Source organism: Erinaceus europaeus, chromosome 16 (assembly GCF_950295315.1).
Source record: "Erinaceus europaeus chromosome 16, mEriEur2.1, whole genome shotgun sequence".
NCBI lineage: Eukaryota > Metazoa > Chordata > Mammalia > Eulipotyphla > Erinaceidae > Erinaceus > Erinaceus europaeus.
The window spans coordinates 56,001,048-56,020,038 of record NC_080177.1 but is presented as its reverse complement, the minus strand read 5'-3'; the positions used below and the strand labels follow the sequence as shown (position 1 = coordinate 56,020,038).

General features: G+C 42.3%; 1 protein-coding gene across 1 annotated transcript in view; it reads right to left on the bottom strand.

Annotated features, from left to right (window-relative positions):
• Window positions 1–13,138, bottom strand: part of RYR3 (ryanodine receptor 3) — a 691,732-nt gene extending 678,594 nt beyond the window's left edge. The window contains exon 1 of the mRNA XM_060175180.1: window positions 12,999–13,138. Within this exon, the coding sequence (XP_060031163.1) occupies window positions 12,999–13,049 (51 nt within the window). The 5' untranslated portion in view covers window positions 13,050–13,138. The remainder of the gene's footprint in view (window positions 1–12,998) is intronic.
• Window positions 13,139–18,991: the final 5,853 nt, after the last annotated feature.

The window sequence follows — 18,991 nt, the reverse complement described above, 5'->3', positions numbered from 1 at the left end:
AGTCTCAGTGATAACACGGGTGTCAAATAAATAAATAAAATCTGACCTAATCAAAAACAAGGTGCCACCTATCTGTAGTCATGGCAACAGGGAGGCGCCTTCACAAAGCATCTTAAGTAACCAATATTATCCATTCTAATTTCATGGAAAGCAGAAGGGGGAAAAGACAAGAATAACATTTGCTACAGAAGAGGTGGTAAGATCTATAGGTTTGGACCACGACCTGAAGCTGTATCAAGAACTTAAAAAGTATGGAAACCTATGCCATTTAACAAGAATCAAACTTTACTTTAGGTTCATGTTTCACATCCACAGATCTGAGAAGAAATCAGAGAAAGTGCGGAGCCAAATTGGACAAAAGAATGACTTTATTGTTGAAAATAACATGAATTCCCAGAAAAGCAAATTTTCCTATTTATAACTCAGAGTGAGAAATAAATCTACCATCACATCAGTGGGATAAGAGAATAGAATATAAGAAAATAAGAATATAAGAGAATAGAACAAAAGCTACAAAGGTTTATCTGAAACCAGAACATACCTATAATCACCAAAGCAATTCTGAGGAAAAAAAGAACAGAAGTAGGAATATCAGGCTCCCAGATCTCAAACTATACTATAGGGGCACTGTAATCAAAAACTGCCTGGTATTGGAACAAAAATAGATCCATTAATCAGTGCACAGAATTGAGAGCCCAGAAATAAGCCCCCAATCCTATGGACACATAATTTTTGTCAAGGAGTCCAATTATTAAATGGAGAAAGGAGAATCTCTTCAAGAAATGGTGTTGGGAAAAGTGGATTAAATGTGCAGAAGAATGAAACTGAACCACTACATTTCACCAAACAAACTGATAAGCACTAGATGGAGCAAGGATTTGGATGTAAGACCATTAAGTACTTAGAGGAAGAACTCTTTTTCCATTTAAGTTTTATAGACATCTTCAATGACACAACTCCAATTGCAAGGAAGACAAAAGCAAAAATATACCAATGGGACTACATCAAATTGAAAAGCTGCTGCACAGTGAAAGAAACCATTACTCAAACAAAGAGACTCTTTAGAGGATGGGAGAAGATTGTTACATGTCATATAAGATACAAAAGGCTAATAACCAAAATATGTAGAGTTAATTAGTTTTTCTGGAGGTAAATTGTCAAGATATTTCACTTGAATAATACATTTGCTTTGTGCTGGCTATAACCTAGGTTCCAATCTGACCACCACTCCACTAAAGGAAACTTTGGTACCACTTTTCTGTTTATCACCATCTCTGCTTTTCTGTCTGGAAAAGTAGGCCTAGAGCAGATACTCCATTGACAAGTGAACAAACAAAAAAATTGCCAGAAGCAGAATGTCAGGATTCAAGGCCATAGAATAATCAGAGGATATTGTCCCTATACATTTTCAACTACAAAATTAACATGAAATGACATTTAGAAAAGCTGCCATCATTAATACAATGCTTACACTGTTTGTTGAGACTATGTTAATAGCTAATATTTGTAGAAGAATTACTATATGTAGGGCATTCTTTCAAGCATTTTCCATGGATTAATTCATTTAATCCTCTCAACAACCCTTTGAGATAGGCATTATTATTACTTCCATTACACAGACACAAAAGTTAAAATTTACCTCCAACATACATTTTAAAAATGTATATCAGGGACTGACAAGATAGCTCACTTGGATAGTGTGTCGCTTTGCTATGTGGATGACCAGGCCCCCACTGCACTGAGAAAACTTCATTGTCATGGCTTCTTTCCTTTGCTCTCCCTGACTCTCTCTCTCTCTCTCTAATTTTATAATGCACCATATAAAAAAAAAGTTAAGCTATCATAAATTCATCCGAAGTGCCTGATGTCATTGCTACTCCAAAACAAAAAAGAGCTTCCTTTTAATCATAAGTTGCTGAAGGGATGGAATGTCATGAAGTCTTGCTCAAAAGCAAAGGACAATACAGGATGCATCCCCAGTGAATGTCCATAATGGCAGATTCAGGGACTCAGAAGGAGGAAGGGAAGGCTACTAAAGGGAGGTTGGCTGTGGGGAAGATAGCATAGTGGTTATGCAAAGAGACTCTATTATGTCTGAGACTCCAAAGTCCCAGGTTCAATCCCCCACACCACCATAAGCTAGAGCTGAAAAGTGCTCTGGTAATTAATAAACACATAAATAAATAAATAAATAAATAAATATCAATCTAAAGGGAGGTTGGGAAATGACATGATGGCTTGGTTGGTGGTAAAATGAATTGATAGCTGTCTTGGGGAAATATACCTCTGTGACAATAAAAAATCCTGTAAATCAACATTTCCTCAGTAAAGTGATATTGGAGTTGTGAAAACAAAGAAATCTTGTCCCCCTGTGTAATGGCCAGTCATTTGCTCAGGGACAGTACCTGCATAGAGTTTCTAGTGAATAAATGTTGAGTGGATGCCTGTTTATTTGAACTTCATGATCTCTATATTTATGTGACAATTTTAAGAAGTTTAAAGACTACACAATGTGAATTCACTTTGGTAATCCTGTCTGTCTTTTATATTAAGCTTATTAATCTGCCTGCCTGCCTGCCAATCTTTCTTACACACTATGATAGATGATACATTGTCTAATATGTTGATATTTTCATTCTAAGAACCTTGATGTATATTGCAAGCCCAATTCTACTCATGGAAATATTCATGATTCTGAGCAGTGCATTCACCCCAACAGATTTCTAGGATTCTTCCATGGTTGAAAATTGGCAGACATTCAAAATTCTGTTGCAGATGTGTTTTATTTGACTGAAAATACTTAATAATTTTTTAAATTTAAAATCAGACCCACATCTCTTTGCAACCCAAATACAACTCATGTATTTAGTTATGTGTCTGGCTTCAAAAATGTGTAAGTGTGTGAGCCATCAGTTTGCAGGTATGTAAGGGTTCACAGTAAATTGAATTTAAGATTTTTGTGGCCCTGAGATTTATAATCTAAGGTGAATGCTCTGTATTAATGAGTTAAGATACTTTTCAAGGAATGGCATCACTGAGCAACTTTATGATATTCCCTTCATATGTATATATCTAGTTCTCCTACAGAAGACTTGAGGACCCTCCATGCCTATTTTCAAATCATCCCTGAGATGTAATTATCATTACCACATTGTTATAAATGGATGAAGTAAATGAATCCCAGGAGAGAGCAGATAATCAATCCTACAGGTATTTGGTGGCAGAAAAACCTACCCAGTATAACCAACATGCTTTTGTTCTGCATGTAACCATTGGACCAGCATATTCTTTTACACATTTCATCCTAAAATACCTTTTACGAAGATATAAGCTTTATCCAAGACATCATTATGGTTTATGCTTTGACTTTTCTTTCAACAATTATAATTTAACATTAGTTAATAATGCTATAATATTTCAGGAGCATAGTTTTATGTGTACATATGTCTGTGTTTACATAACTCAGCACACTGACCATGAAAGTTCTTAGTGCTAACACACTAAATAGAAGGCTCCATCTATTTCCCCACCTTCCCTCTGATAATTGCCACAGTTTTCACAGTCTCCTTTCTAGTCATCCTAGAGAGTGGGGAGAAGGACTAGGAGCTGAACCACTATAACCTACCTCTGCTACACTTCAGAAGAGCTGCTGTATATCTGTTGGAGAGGAAGGGTATTTTATGAAAGTCTCTTCCTTCTCCAAGAGCAGCTGCCCCCTCCCTTGTTTATGCAATGCCAAGAAATGAACCTAGGGCTCCATGCATGCACCATACCATCGAGTTACCTCTCCACCTCAGTTTCTTTTCATTCTTGCAGAGGAGGAGGAGGTGGAGGAGGAGGAGGAAGAGGAGGAGGAGGAGGAGAAGGAGACAGAGAGGAAAAGAGGGAGAGACATCAACACACTGTTCCCCAGCCCTTGGGATTCCTCAGCTTTACTGCTGAGCCATTTTCTAGTCCCCAACTGCCCTACTTTGGTTTGAAACCTTTATTCGGCTTCTGGTTCAACATGGGGTTGTAGCCAACTGGATCCCTCTTACTGCCCTACTATTACTTATAGTCTGGGTCTGGTCCATGGCATAGAGACTGCATCAGCTCCAATCAATAACTTCCTACACTGGGGGGCATTTCTGTGCTACTGACTGAAAACTTTCCATTTCTCCTGGCAGCCCCTCTGACTAATTCTCTTTACTCAGGTCCATTATAGAAGTCAACTGTGAAATCACTAGAGTCAATGTCAGGCCCTGCCACTGGTCTGTGGACAAGCCAGGACCTTCCAATGACAGCCTATTCTATTTGCTGTGTTAGAGATACAGTAATCCTTGGCAAGCTTCCTTTCATGATTGGAACTGGCATACATTGATTTTAGTGACTCTGGAGCATATACTCAGGGTAAACCCTTAACCTAACATAACACATCAAAGTGTGTAATAACTGATTGTGGAACTCTGCTGCATAAATATTTTTCTACTTTAGTTCTCCCTTAACTATAGTCACATCATCTTATAAAAATCAGAGACTGTCTTTTTCTAACTGCTCTCTCTGACTCTAAATTATCTAAAACAAAGTACAGCAAGTCTTCAAATAATGCCATTTTGTAATGCGTGCACTTTACCAGGTGCACCACTGCCTAGTCGCCAAATAATTCTCATTCTTTCTCTCTCTCTCTCTCTCTTCTCTCTCTCTATCTCTCTCTAATTCTCATTCTTTCTCCCTCTCTCTCTTTCTCTCTCTCTCTCTCTTCTCTCTCTCTTCTCTCTCTATCTCTCTTTTCTCTCTCTATCTCTCTCTTTTCTCTCTCTCTCTAATTCTCATTCTTTCTCCCTCTTTTTTTTCTCTCTTTCTCTTCTCTCTCTCTCTCTCTCTCTATCTATCTATTTATCTCTTTCCACCAGGGTTGTCATTGGGGCTCAGTGCCTGCACCCAAATCCACTGCTCCACAAATCCGGCAGACATTTTTTCCTTTTATTATTATTTTTTTCTTTTCTTCATTTGATAGGACCGATATAAACTGAAAAGGGAGGGGAAGAAAAAGAGTAGGGGAGACAGAGAGAGCCTGCAGCACTTGCTTTGCCACTCATGAAGCATCTCCCCTATAGGTGGGGACAGGGGTTTCTTATGAATGGCAATGTTTGTTCTCAACTGAGTGCACCACCACTTCGCCTCTCATTGTTCTTTCACTGAAATGTATATGAGAGGGGGAAAAAAAAAAACCTGACCAATATTGTACAAAATTATGCTTAACTCAAGGACCTGGTTTTGTTACACATACTTCTGCTTAAACTCAGTTTCCAATAACCTGTTGACAATATTAACTGAGGACTTAGTGTATTTATTGGCACCAGTACTGACTACAAATAATGTTTTCCCCAGGACCTCAAATGAGGATGGGTACTTGCTCCCATGTTACTCCCAGCTTCCTCTCCTCTGGTTACAGATCATCAGTAGATAAGGATAGAGACTCTAGACTGCCAGACCAGGACCCAACTTCTATCTGTTGGGGTTCCCCAGGAACCAGGCAATGCCCTAATAGACTGCCCCATCTCAGTAATACTCCCAAATGGATTATCTTCCACCAATTCACTTCCTATCCCCTAAGGAACAGGCTCTGCTCTGCCTTTAATGTTACCCACTAGTCCTTAATGTTACCCACTGAGCTAACTGCTAACCATTTTGCATTTCTGAGTTACCACCTTATTCCAGAAACAAGCCAAGGAGCACGATATTCTTCGGTGCCTGGGTGACACTGACAATGACACCAATCCAGATTTTCATTTTAAGATGCTTCTTAAAGTTGTGCTACTTTTCCTGTCACAATGATAGAGGTTCCCGTAGCATAAAAATGAACAGGAACTGAACTCAGAGAAAAACTGTTGCTGGCCAGAAAGATTCTGCACAGATGGGAGCAGCTCAGCCTTCAGAATTTGCTCCAGCTACCCTGGTACTCTTAGAGAAAACAGCAGCAAACAGCACTCAAGAAGGAAAGATCTAAAAATCTTTGTAATCTGATTTCAGGCTCTTACTTGCTTTCCTTCTTCTTGGGTGCTGAATCCAAAAAGATAAGATTTTCCCAATGTAGACAAGTTTGGGGGTGAGGAAAATTGATATCAGTGAGGAGTTCAGTGTCTAAGGAGATAGAAGGTGAAAGGAAAAGAAAGAACAAAAATAAGGCCTGGTCCCTTGTATCTTCACCTGTGATGCCGTGTCCCCACTACGTAGGAAGATAGCCCAGTGTTCTCCAGTGGCCTTGGCAAAGTGCTCTGAGCTGAGGAAGAGAAGAAGCACAAGAAGGAGCGGAGGCTGGCTCTTTCCTCTTGTGAATACTGCACCATCAGTCCCAGAGCTGATCTGAACTCTGTTTTCTAACAATTGGGAATCAGCAATGGCATAAAGAGGGAACAAAATCTTGGCACCTCATGAGGCCCAGCCGTGTTGTAACAGGAGCAGGGTAAAGATGCCAGCACTTTTTCTTCCCTCTCTCTCTGGAATGAAGAGGTGCTAGGATGGCAAAACTCACTGAAGCAAGGGAAACTGCAGCGACTGGAAATGGCTCTGTCCCTAAAACACCCTGCTGGCTTCTGCACAAGAAGATGGCTGAGAGGATACCAGCCTGAAGCCCAGAAGATCCAGTATGGCTCTCTGGGGAGGTATGGTGCCCTGCAGTGACAACACTGGCTAGGTCCCCCCACAGGATTCTGCTTCATCCAGGTGCCGCCCAAAAGAAGTTTGCAGTCACGACTAGAGAAGTGAAATTCCACAGAAGATAAACAGAGCTGGCAGAGCAGTAAAGCCAGTCCCAGCACTCTGGGGGAAAGGCAGAATGGGCTCATAAAAGAAAAGGAAAAAGAGCACTGAATGGGGTAGCTTTGAAAGGAAGAGATACGGGATTCAATAAGAAAAGGTGGTCCAATGGGAAATAGTAGTTTTGGCAATTTTCTGAGAAGACCAAAAATACCTCTAAATATTCTGCTTAGTGGCTGGAATCTTGCCTGATCGGTTTTATTATTTTTTATTTTGGCTACTGCTAGGGTTTCACACCTCCGAACTGACATTTCTAGACAGAGACAGAGGGACCATGAGCAACAATGCTTTCCCTAGTGTACTGGGGGCTGAGCTCAAGCCTTGGTCAAACCTCGGCAAAGCTGGTGCCCTCCATGGAACACTATCTTGCTGGTTTTACCTAGCCTTTTTTAAAAGTTACTTGCTTTCTCAATCCAGTTTGGATCAGGAAGGCAGGTGGAGAGAAGTCAGTATTTGTTTCAATCAAGTAATGTTTCAGATATGCTAGAGTCAAGCTAATTTAAGATATGGTCTTGGGGTTAAAGGAGAGACCTGTAGCAGACAGCAAATCTGAGACAGGGGAAACAATGACGAAGCTTTGTCAGTAATACATAGTCCTTCTCATGCAGGGTTGGTATCTATAAAACACACCCCTTCTCCTATCTGCAGTTTTGCTAGGATCACTGCCACCTCTCATGACACTTCTTTGAAACTGTTAAAGTAGGTTCTATCACTAGTAGGAAGGGAAAGCAAAGCTTCAATTTCCCCCAAATGACTAGTTCAAGGTCATAGTGAGCTATGACTAGAAACAGGAATTCCTTCCTTCAAGTTTAACATTTAGCTATCAAATTATTCCACTTCTGCAAGATAGAACTTGTAATATGAGTTGCTTAATGAAAGAACTAATATAGAAAGGTTTACGTGGATGTAGAATTAGGGGAAGTGAGCTAATATGTTGGCTACTGAAGACAAGAAAACTCCTGGTCCTACCTGAAAAACTGCTAAGAGTTATTGAGAAGAATTTCAAACCAATTAGAAAAGGATAAAATCGGGAGTCGGGCTGTAGCGCAGCGGGTTAAGCACAGGTGGCGCAAAGCACAAGGACCGGCATAAGGATCCCAGTTCGGCTCCCCACCTGCAGGGGAGTCGCTTCACAGGCGGTGAAGCAGGTCTGCAGGTGTCTATCTTTCTCTCCCCCTCTCTGTCTTCCCCTCCTCTCTCCATTTCTCTCTGTCCTATCCAACAACGACAACAACAATAATAACTACAACAATAAAACAACAAGGGCAACAAAAGGGAATAAATAAAATAAATATTTAAAAAAAAGAAAAGGATAAAATCAGTGGCTTTGAGACTAAAATTAATAATTTTAAAAAGTTAAATTAGAGATTGAAAGTCCTTCCCAGAAAGGAGGGAAAGATAATCATGAATCACAAGAGAGACAAATAAAGGCTTATACACCTATGACCTATTTAAATGCAAATCCCTCAAAAATAATAGAGTATTTTGTCCTTCAAATAAATCCTTTCCAGCCTTTTTTTTCTGTTTGTCCCCTCTACTCAATTCTAAAGAACCAGAAAAATATTTTTTGTATATTCTTTGAATCAATATTGGAAAAGGAACAAAGAAATGTTAAACGGTGCATTATCTTAAGTGTCTGTACTGTTCTTAGCAAGCATATTAGCATAAGACCAAACACATACAGATCTCAAAGACATCTCAAGCAACTGACAGTACACTACAACACTCTCCATGGCTTTCCAAGTTCACAGTCACCATCCCCTCTGTAACCTGGAATTCAGGGCAACCCCTGGTCCTGACTGACCAGTGCCTTTGAGATAGGAGTCACTATGGATTCGTGCTGAGGCAGCCATTCTGACTTATGATCATACCAGCTTCTTTCCCATGTCCACCTTCTCATTTTCATTTCCCTGGAAAGGTGGGGATATGAGTCCATTCTTTCATAAGATCAAAGAAAAGGCAAGGGAAAAGAGGCTGAGAAAATGGTGAGTGACTGAAAACCCAGAGCATTGAGAATGTTCTGCGTTTTGTCATTTTTCGACCTCCTAAATCAAAGAACGCCCAACTCAGCTCTCCAAAGGCAAGGCCTCTGGGGTCTGTATTCCAGCATGCCCACTATTATTCCTAGACAGTGAGTTCCCTGACCCAGGTGGCCAGAGGCAGAAGCCACTACTCAAATCCACCTCCACTCACTACCTCCTCAAAGAAAAGACTGAAAGCACAATACTGGCATTATACAGGGGAGAAGCAAGCAAAAATCTATCAACTACCAAGTGTAAGATCACTGCCATCCAAAGCTGGGAGATGTGCTTCAAAGAATCTCTAGTCACATCAGTGCCACAGCTCCAGTTCAGGGGCTTGTTCTTGTCACCTTGGAGTGAGCAACCTTGACTCTCAGCCTAAGGACCTAAGTATCTTCTCTTGCCTCTTGAGAGTTGCAAATTCAGATGGAGGAGGACAACTTTCTACAAGTAGGTCTAAATTAGGCACTTATGACCAATCTTTAATTGAAACTAATAGAAAGGAATGTCTCTCTCAGTATGGGCTCAGTTTCAATTAACTTTGTGGTGGGGAGGGGCTTGGCAAGTAAGACTGGAACTTTAAAAACAGTAAATTGAGACTTGGAAGCACTTCTTGATTTCTTTTTAGTGGGTACTATAGTCTCAGGGAGACAATCAAGAGTGTGGGGGAGGAACTAGCTTCTTCCTGGCACACTCAGAGCAGGATGCAGAGCCAGCCGCTCCACCAACTGTCTGGAGCTAGAGTAATTGTCACTTCTCACCCTAACTTCTTGTTTTCAGATCAGTGGCTGGCAGGTTGATCTGCTTCTGAGCAGCATCAGAGCCACGTCAGCAACACTGGCTACGTCAGCAAGAGCAATTGGAGAAGAGGAGGATGCCACAGGCAAGAGGGAGAGAGAACAGTTTAGCCTTAAAGAGAATTCTTAGGTCTCTCTCTCTCCCCCTGTTCTCTCTCTTCTCCCAATCTCTTTTCCCCAACCCCCACTTGACTTAAATGACTGCCAGGGATTCCAGAAAGATAGATGAGGGTATGTAGTTTTACACAGTTATTTCAGGATGTGGGGTAGAGGAGCATTTAATTTACTTAATGTCCTTATGCCTCCAACCCCTTTGCTTAGTGTCTGCCTCTGAGTTAGCAGAGGGTAGGCTCCAAATGCATGACAGGACACCACCAAGATCACCATCACCTAGAGTGTCCTTAAGGCCTCCCTCCAGGCACCCGTGATGATAGTGCAATAATCCTGCTCATTTCGTGTCATCCGTAGTTCTATCTACTTGCATTTACATCACTGTCATAACAAGTACACCAAAAACTACTAATGACAAAGGGCTACCGTATGACCTATTTTTAAAGCCTCTGCTTTCTGGATGGGTAGTCTTCTAAAGTTCACAGTTGCAAACACATGATTCTAGTTCATCATCAATATATATTAACCACCTCCTGGTGGAGGAGAGTAGTTAACATAGAACCAGCATGTTTTTAGAACAGTTGCTTGGGGAAAGAAACCCTATGGTAAAGGCTGGTGTGAAAGTTCAAATTTAAATACAGGCTCAAGCCCAGGTAAATCCTAATGTGGAAAAATTCCACTGCTTCATGACCCCCTAAAAGCACCAAGATAAAGATGTTTATTTTTGGGGTCCAGGCAGTGATGCACGAGAATTAAGCACACATAGTATGAAGAGCAAGGACTTGTGCAAGGATCCAGGTTCAAGGCCCCAATTCCTCCCCCCGAATAAGCAGTAAAGCAGGTCTGTAGGCATCTATCTTTCTCTCTCTAAATCTCCCCCTCCTCATCTCAATTTCTTTCTATCTTATCTAATAAAATGGAAAAAAATGGTCACCAGGAGCAGTGGGTTCATAGTGATATCACTGAGCCCCAGTGATAACCCTGGAGGCAAAAAAAAAAGTTTATTTTTTTTAAGTGACTGGATTTGAACAAACAAGTGTGTCTAATTCATGGCTATTAGAGGAGCACCTTGGGGCTCAAGCATTAGTAATTCTCATCTCAGGATATTCTCAAGTCTATAATTCTGAAGGAATGCTCAATACTAGGTTTGAGAGAAAATTTATCATTATGCAATGACAGTGCTCAGTAACTCGCAAGCAACCTAGGCTAAGTCACATGATTTATGCACCTCCATTTCATTATCCATTTTCTCTCCCAATAAATCAAAAATGAAGAAATTCAGCTGCTTCATAAGATTACTAAGAAATACAACTAAAGCACTTGAAGTGGTTATGGAAGGAAAGCAATAATCATGCCACATTTGGAGTAATTTCTTCCAGTGGCTACTTTTAGAATGTCCTTTAAGCAATAACTGATTTGAAATATCTCTGCAAAGGGGGTTATTAACCTGGGACCCGACGGGAGACCATGATTGGACTTACAAAGGAATTGCCCTGCTCTGGTGTCTGGGGCAAGAACCCCATAACACAAAGCCTTAGTTACAGGTGTACCAAGAAAGGGTTACACTGTCTGTTGAAGGGGGAAAGTCTTAGAATGTGGCTACAAAAGCTGAGACACACATTCAGTGAGAACCTCAAGAAAATTACTAGGATCCCAAACCTTGACCCTTGGGCTTTCTCTTCAACACTAACCCTGTTAGTAGGGAAATTCTTCCTTCACCTAGGCCTACAAGGTTGTCAATAGCAACATAAGAGACAAGTGATCCAGGAGGGTACAAGACAGATAGAATCTGAACTGCCACCCATGTAGTGCCAAGGACACCTGTTGGAGAGATATCAGGGTTCCACTGTGCTTTCTGGAGGACAAAGGGACTTTGAAAAGTCTCAACTGTGGAGCCATCTTGTGTGCTGTGTGAAATACAAGGCTGGAGTCTGGGTCTGAAGAAATGGATAAGTCTGTGGAATACAGGAAGGATGGTGGTCCTTTTATGTCCCCCAAATGAGATCCAAGTGTTAATTAATTCTGGTAGAGGAATTATGGTAGGAGGAGGAACTGAAAGGAATTGTAAGGAAACACTTCAAGAAGGAGAGGATAAGATTAAAAGAAGAAAAAGATAAGAAAATGGGCAGCAGGTTACAAGGGAACTCTTACAGAGGAGGAGACAGAGAGAAAGCGAATTTCTTTCTGACTCCTCTGAGCTACATGGCGCATATTAAATGATCTAACACTTACAGAGCAATTTACAGTTTACAAAACATTTTGACATTTACTATCTCATTTAATTCTTATCAGCCTGAAGCGCCATGAAATATTTTTCCCCTTTGACACTTGGTGGAAACTGAGATTTGGGTGTGTGTGTGTGTGTGTGTGTGTGTGTGTGTGTGTGTGTATGTGTGTGTATGTGTGTGTTTGTGTGTGTTGTGTGTGTGTGTGTGTGATTTGCTCAAGGTCACCTGGCCAGAGAGGTACCCAGTACCCCCCACCCCTCCTGGGCACCCTCTGCCTTGAAAGTCTTCAGACTGGACAGGCCAGGTTACAAAAGACTCCCTCTTCCCCCACCATGTCCCCTAATATCTGGGGCGGAGCAGCGCCCTCCCGTGCCAGAAAGGGGACCTGAGTGACGCGGAAACACAACGCGGGGTTTCCCTGTCCTTTGGAGCTCCGGAGCCAGTAGCAGAAGCCTTGGCTCTTCCTCTGGGCTCTACAGATAGTGGCCGGCCTGAGACTTAACATGCGAGGGTCGGGGCTGGGTGGATTCCCTTCCAAGCGAGTATTGGGACCCAGTGCTTGTGCTGGCTACTTCATACTCAGCTCCCCTACCTGGACTCTGCCCTCCCTGCTCCTTCCTTCTCCTGGCACCTCAGTGAGCAGCGCGGGGCATCTCAGAGAGACGAGAAGGGGTGACGTGGGGGAGCCCTAACTACGGGGCGAGATCGCCCACCTCTGATGGTTTGGGTCAGGGTAACCAGGAGTCAGCCCTGGCTGGAAGTTTGTGCATCCATGATTTCGAATCAAGTAGCAAGTTGCTCAGAGAATGACAGAGGTGGGGGTGGCGCTGAGAAGTGGGGGAGGTGGTGAAGAGAGAAAGGAGAGGGAGGAGAAGAGGGCCCTTTCCACGCAGACCCCAGGAGCCCCGCGGGAAGGTGCCAGGTCCCCCTCTGCAGCGCGCGGGTGCTGAGACCTTGCGGGCACCGGGCAGCGCAGCCCCTCCTCGCCAAGCTTCGCGATCCTAGCCGCCCGCCCGCCTCCTGCCGGCACCACGGAGACTCACGGTCCGCAGGAACTGGATCTCGTCCTCGCCTCCTTCTCCCACTTCGGCCATGGCTCGCGAGGTGTCGGCGGGGCCCCAGCCGCCAGCACCCTCTCAGCAAGCTCCAGCTGCGGCGGGCGCTCTTTCTCCTCCTCCTCCAGTTCCTCCTGCTCCTCCTCCTGCTCTTCCTCCTCCTACCCGGCTGTTTCTCCTCCTCTGGCTCCGGCTCAGCCTAGGCAGCGCCCCGCTAAGCTCCGACTATATAGGGAGACGGGCGAACACCCCACTGCACTGCAGAACGCCCGCGCCGCCCCGGCAGCCCGCCTACCCGTGCGCCTCTCGCCCCAGTCCAGTGAGCCGCTGGGGGCCGGCGGCTAGCTGTGAGCAGAGCGCGGGGCGGGGGCGACGCGGGGGCCGGGGGCGGGCGTCTAGCCTCCCTCGCACCGCACAGCACCAGCGACTCCGCAGCTGGGGTGCCCCCTCTCCTCCAGCTCCCACCCGCCCCATCCATTCACAAACAAAGGTCAGCGGCTTGGCTTCAATGCACCCACAGTGGGCGACAGCCCTCTTGCTTTGCCTACTTTGTCCTCATAGAAAGTGTGAGAATGTGTATCGACTCCAGTGCTTTGCTCTGATCTCAATGGTGTGTGTGTTGAACCCCTGGCCATAGAAGCTCAATAGCGGTGTTCAAGGGGAGGGAGGTAGAAAACCTGTGCATTGATGGGATCAGCCATTCTTCCTCTCTTCACAGAGTCCAATCAATAGATTTTTGCCAAATCTCTTGATTGCCTATTGTTGCTGGACAGAGTGAGGTTTCTCTGAACCCAAGGAAGATTTCTCACCTTCTATTAAGAGATCAGATGCCATCAGAACATCTCTAATCAGAACATCTCTAAAACACACTGCATTTTAAGGTTATAACCATAGGAACTGTAAAGGGAATTTGTGGTGGGGTGAGTGGGAGTTTATAGAGAGAGAAAGACCTATTCCAGATCCTTGATCTACTGACATCCATCCAGCTTTGGGCTTTTCAAGGCTTAGGGTTGTTATGCTGAAAGTATAGGGTGCCCTCTTCTGTCTGCTGGCCTGTAAGCTCCAGGGCAAGAGAAAAGTTCAGGTAAAAGGACACTAGGAAGCAATGTAGACCTAGGATAGAGTGAACCATAAGAGACAGAGGTGGCAGTTCCGGGCCCATAATGGCAAAGGACACTGGGAAGCCCACAAGTTTCAAGGCTCCTCCTGGACAACCTCACTCTTGATTCTACTTTTGACTTCTTTCCTGAGCTTTAGTCCCACATTTTCTCTCTTCTCTTTCTCTTTTCTTTTGTTTCTTTCTGTCATTGTCACTAGGGCTTCATTACAGGTCAGTGTTTTCAGATAGACAGAAATGTAGAATCAGAGATAGATAGATAGATAGATAGATAGATAGATAGAGAGACTGACCACAGCACCAAAACTTCCACCTGTGTGGCAGGGACCAGGCTCAGATCTGTGCTTCACAGATAGCAAAGCAGACACTCTCCTAGGTGAGCTGTCTTGCTGGTCTCAGTCCCACAATTTCTACTGGAAATCATAAATACTAAGGAGTGCTTTTCTGTTTAAATATAAAGATGTTTTTCTTTTTTTAAAAAATTGTATTATCTTTTCTTGTTTATTGGATAGAGACAGCCAGAAATTGAGAGGAAAGGGGCTGACAGAGGAGACAGAAAGACACTTGCAACACTGCTTCTAAGAACTCGCAAATCTTTCCCCTTGCAGGTAGGGACTGGGGGCTCAAACCTGGTTCCTTGTGCATTATAATATGTTCACTGAAACAGAGACACCACCACCTGGCTCCTAGTGCTTCTATTTATTTTTTTAATATTGTGCACAAACGGCTTTCCATACCACAGGTAATGAGAAAGGATTACAGCAATATTGTTAGTGCATCAGCCTCTATTCCTGATAAACCCTGTGCTCCTTTATTATGCTTACTTATAGTGGGCTGGTAGAATTTGTCTCAGATAATAGTTTCAGCACATAGTTTGGGGGAAAAAATAGAACACTTGTATCCCCATGACATTTGACTAAAACTTTTCAGGATTTACAATAATGATCCTGTAAGTGAAGTGACTGAATATGACAGTTAAAAATCCTTGTCCTTGGGGATTGCTGAAAAAGTGGGGAAAAAGAAAACTAGACTAGATGCTTTCAAAGGTGGTAGAGAGTTAGGTGTGCAGAGACTCAGATATTGAGCTTTGATATGTGCTTTGCTATTGATCCTCACATCAGTTTGCAAGAGAGAAAACTAATATTAATTTATTCTTCTCTATTTATACTTTGTGGTGATTGGTAGAGTTGCCATTCAAACTCAGTTGTCTGGCTCCAAGCCTAATGCTTTTCAGCACTTTTTAGATGACAACACCTTGTTTCTATAACCACTAAGTAAAAAAAAAAAATTTAAAAAATCAGATCACACTCTACAACCTCACCTATCAGATCTGCTTTCACACATCTTGCATTTTAAATTGAATTTATGGGGAATACACATGTGGAGAACTTTAGCCAGTTACCAGGATCTTGAGATTAGATACATGTCAGGGTGCAGAGGAGTCACAGAACCCTTTCTAGCAGTTTTGTGGCATTCTCAGTCAATCATTTCATACTTCCCAAATGTTAGGAATGGGTGTCTGGGTCTGATGTAGCAAAGAACACTCTCTGCCTCAGTTTGAGGCTATTTCCCTTCTCGAGGGGGAGACTGAATCTTCAGTAGAGACAGTTCTGGAATGGGATTGGAATTTGTCTGTGGCCAATTCATGGAAAGGCTTCCCAGCTCTTGATGACAACCACAGTGGTCCTGCTGAAGAAAAGACAGAAATATAACCTCTATCCCATGTAAGCAGTGGGGCATGGCCTAACCAGTTATTTCCTTGTAGAAGGTCCTTGTAAAGGACTTTTGACTTTTGGTTATGAATGATCCTGTGGGGAAAAAAGTGATGCTCAGCAGCTGTCAGATTAGAAGAATTACAATTTAAAAAATTAATGATATAAGGGATTTGTTCTTGGGCTAACAAGGCCACATTCATATTACCCTGTTTCTGTTTAAGGAGTTTTCTTTTTAAAAGTGAATTGCAGTGTTCTACAATTGCTTGTCTAGTTGGGTTATAAGGTATACTGGTAACATGTTTAAGATTCCACTGAGAAAAGAAATAAGCCATAGTCTTGGAGACATATGCAGGGACATAATCTGTCTTAATTTTGTGAAGAATGCCTTTAGTGGCAAAAGTGGAAAGGAGGTGTTTGCAAACATTGGGAAGCATTTACTCCTGTTTGACCACTAGCATCTATATCGCCTGAAAAACTACCTAAAGAGACATGTACAAATTTTAATTTAACAAAATGAAGGATGTGTGTAGCATCCATTTGCCACAATTCATTGCTAGCAAGACCTCTGGGATTAACACTCAAAAAGCGGAGAAAGTTATGAGTGATATTTTGGCAATCTGGAAATGAAAGAATAATGGTTCATGACTTTTTTTTAAAGAGAATGTTGAAGCACTGCAATAACAGCATCAGTTTCAGCTGTCTGAGTAGAGGTTTGTGGGTCAGTAAAAAAAAATGATGCCGTTGTGAACCATTGTGTCAGGTAAAGGCACCCTTCCCACTTTTCCCTGGTTCATCTGCAAAAATTGTAATCACATTGGACAAAGGTGATGAGGAAATACATTAAAAAGGCTGGCAAGTCCTTTGAGTAGTTTATCATTAGGCAGAGAGAAATCTATGTGTCACAGGTAATCTGCCACGGTGATTTTAAGTAATTCTTGAAAAAGCAAAAATGTCCAATTAACAAATAATGTGATGATAATATTAACTATCGATTGTCTTTTTGAACCCTAAGACAGCAGGAACCTCACATCTTCACTATAGAGCCCCTACTTCCCCCAGTCCTGGCACCCTTGGATAGGGCCCACTTTCCCGTATGCATCTCCCAATCCAAACCAAATAATATTGCATCCGCTGATCACAACCTAACCAAAGCAACGATTGCCACCTCAACATGCTTCACCTCAGACTGTATCCAGAGACTTCACGTGTGGAATGACAACCCTTCAACTTCATTACTCGGGTGAGACCTTTCCTTTTATAGTACACTCTAATTTCATCTCAGGTAGTTCACTTTCTAACAAAGTCCCATAATCTAGATATACACCAGTTTCTGTGAGAGAGAGCTTATGTGCACACGTATCCATAAACTACTGCAAAATATATACCTGAAAGCAGAAGTACACTAGAGTTTGCAGTTCCAGATGCCACCAGGATGCTGGCTAGGCTTCCCTGGATTGAAGACCCCACCAATGTGTCCTGAAGCTCAGCTTCCCCAGAGACACACCTTACTAGGGAAAGAGAGAGGCAGACTGGGAGTATGGACCGACCAGTCAACGCCCATGTTCATCGGGGAAGCAATTACAGAAGCCAGACCTTCTACCTTCTGCAACCCTCAACGACCCTGGGTCCATGCTCCCAGAGGGCTAGAGAATGGGAAAGCTACCATGGGAGGGGGTGGGTTATGGGGATTGGGTGGTGGGAATTGTGTGGAGTTGTACCCCTCCTACCTTATGTTTTTGTTCACTAATCCTTTCTTAAATAAAAAATTTAAAAAAAAAAAGAAAAAGAAAAAATGTGTGGGAGTCAGATTTAGTTAAACCCAGAATGAATAACATCAGTATCTTGACCAGTGAGCTGTTGAGAGTGAATACGTTCTTGGGAAATAAGAGAAATTTTCATGTCAATTAAAGTGGAACTTTATTCTTTGGAGTATGGGGGTAAAAAAAAAAAATCACTCAGTAACTTGCAAGTCAGGATCAAATTGACCTAAAACACCTGTACGACTATGAGGCGTTGCAAGCATAATCAAATGGACTCAGTATTTCAGATTGATGTGAGCTAAGTATTTGGATGATAAACTCTGGTTAACAGTTTCCAGTTCTTGCAATGCTAGTGGCAACAGTGTCCTGAACAAATTAAGATCTGGGTCTCCTTTTACAGTAATAAGTAAATTAGAAAGTCGATAAGCTGAAATTCCTAAAGAAGGATGTAACCAATTAATTTGAGCTAATAGTTTCTGTAGAGAATTAATGGTAATACTTATTTCTCTAGGCAGGTAAGCTCACCAACGTGTCCTAGAACCTCACCTCTCCAGAGCTCTACCCAACTAGGGAAAGATAGAAACAGTCTGGGGATATGGATCAACCTGCCAACACCCATGTCCGGCGGAAGAGCAATTACAGAAGCCAGAACTATCTTCTGCATCTCAAAAAACAATTGTGATCCATACTCCCTGTGGAAGAGAAGTGATAGGAGGAAGAGGATAAGAGGACTCTGCACTCCAGCTCCATCCAGACCAGGGAGAAAGGAGGAAGAAAAGAGGGCCATTTGGATGTAGTAGGGTTGTGTGTGGCTTGGTGGGGAAGAAAGGACTGCATCTGAAAGAAAAAGGGAGCAATTATGTACAAATGTAGACAGATAGATGTAGAAATGATGGCTAACCCAGGTCTGCAACCTTAGGACAACTGTGGTGGTTTGTAATGGAGCGAGTGGGGATTCAGAACTCTGGTAGTGGAAATGGTATGGAATTATATTCCTATTGACATGTAATTTTGTAAATCAATATTAAATAAGTAATAATTTTTTTAAAAAAGAATTAATGGTAAGGAGAAAAGGCAAATGTGACTTGACTGGCTGAGGAGAAACATTTTTCTCATAATATTATATCCCAAATATTTCTAGGGTGGGGTTAATTGAATTTTTTCTGGAACAACTTTTAATCCATATAATTCCACATGTTTTAAAAGAATTGCCTGATGTGAGGATAAATATGATCAATTTGGATGAATAATAATATCATCAGTGTAATAAAAATTTAAATGTCTGAAAACTTCTCTCTGATAGGCTTAAGTACTAAGTCAACATAATATTGACAAATGCTAGGACTATTTTTCATTCCTTATACTAAGACTTTCCACTGAAACCTCTGG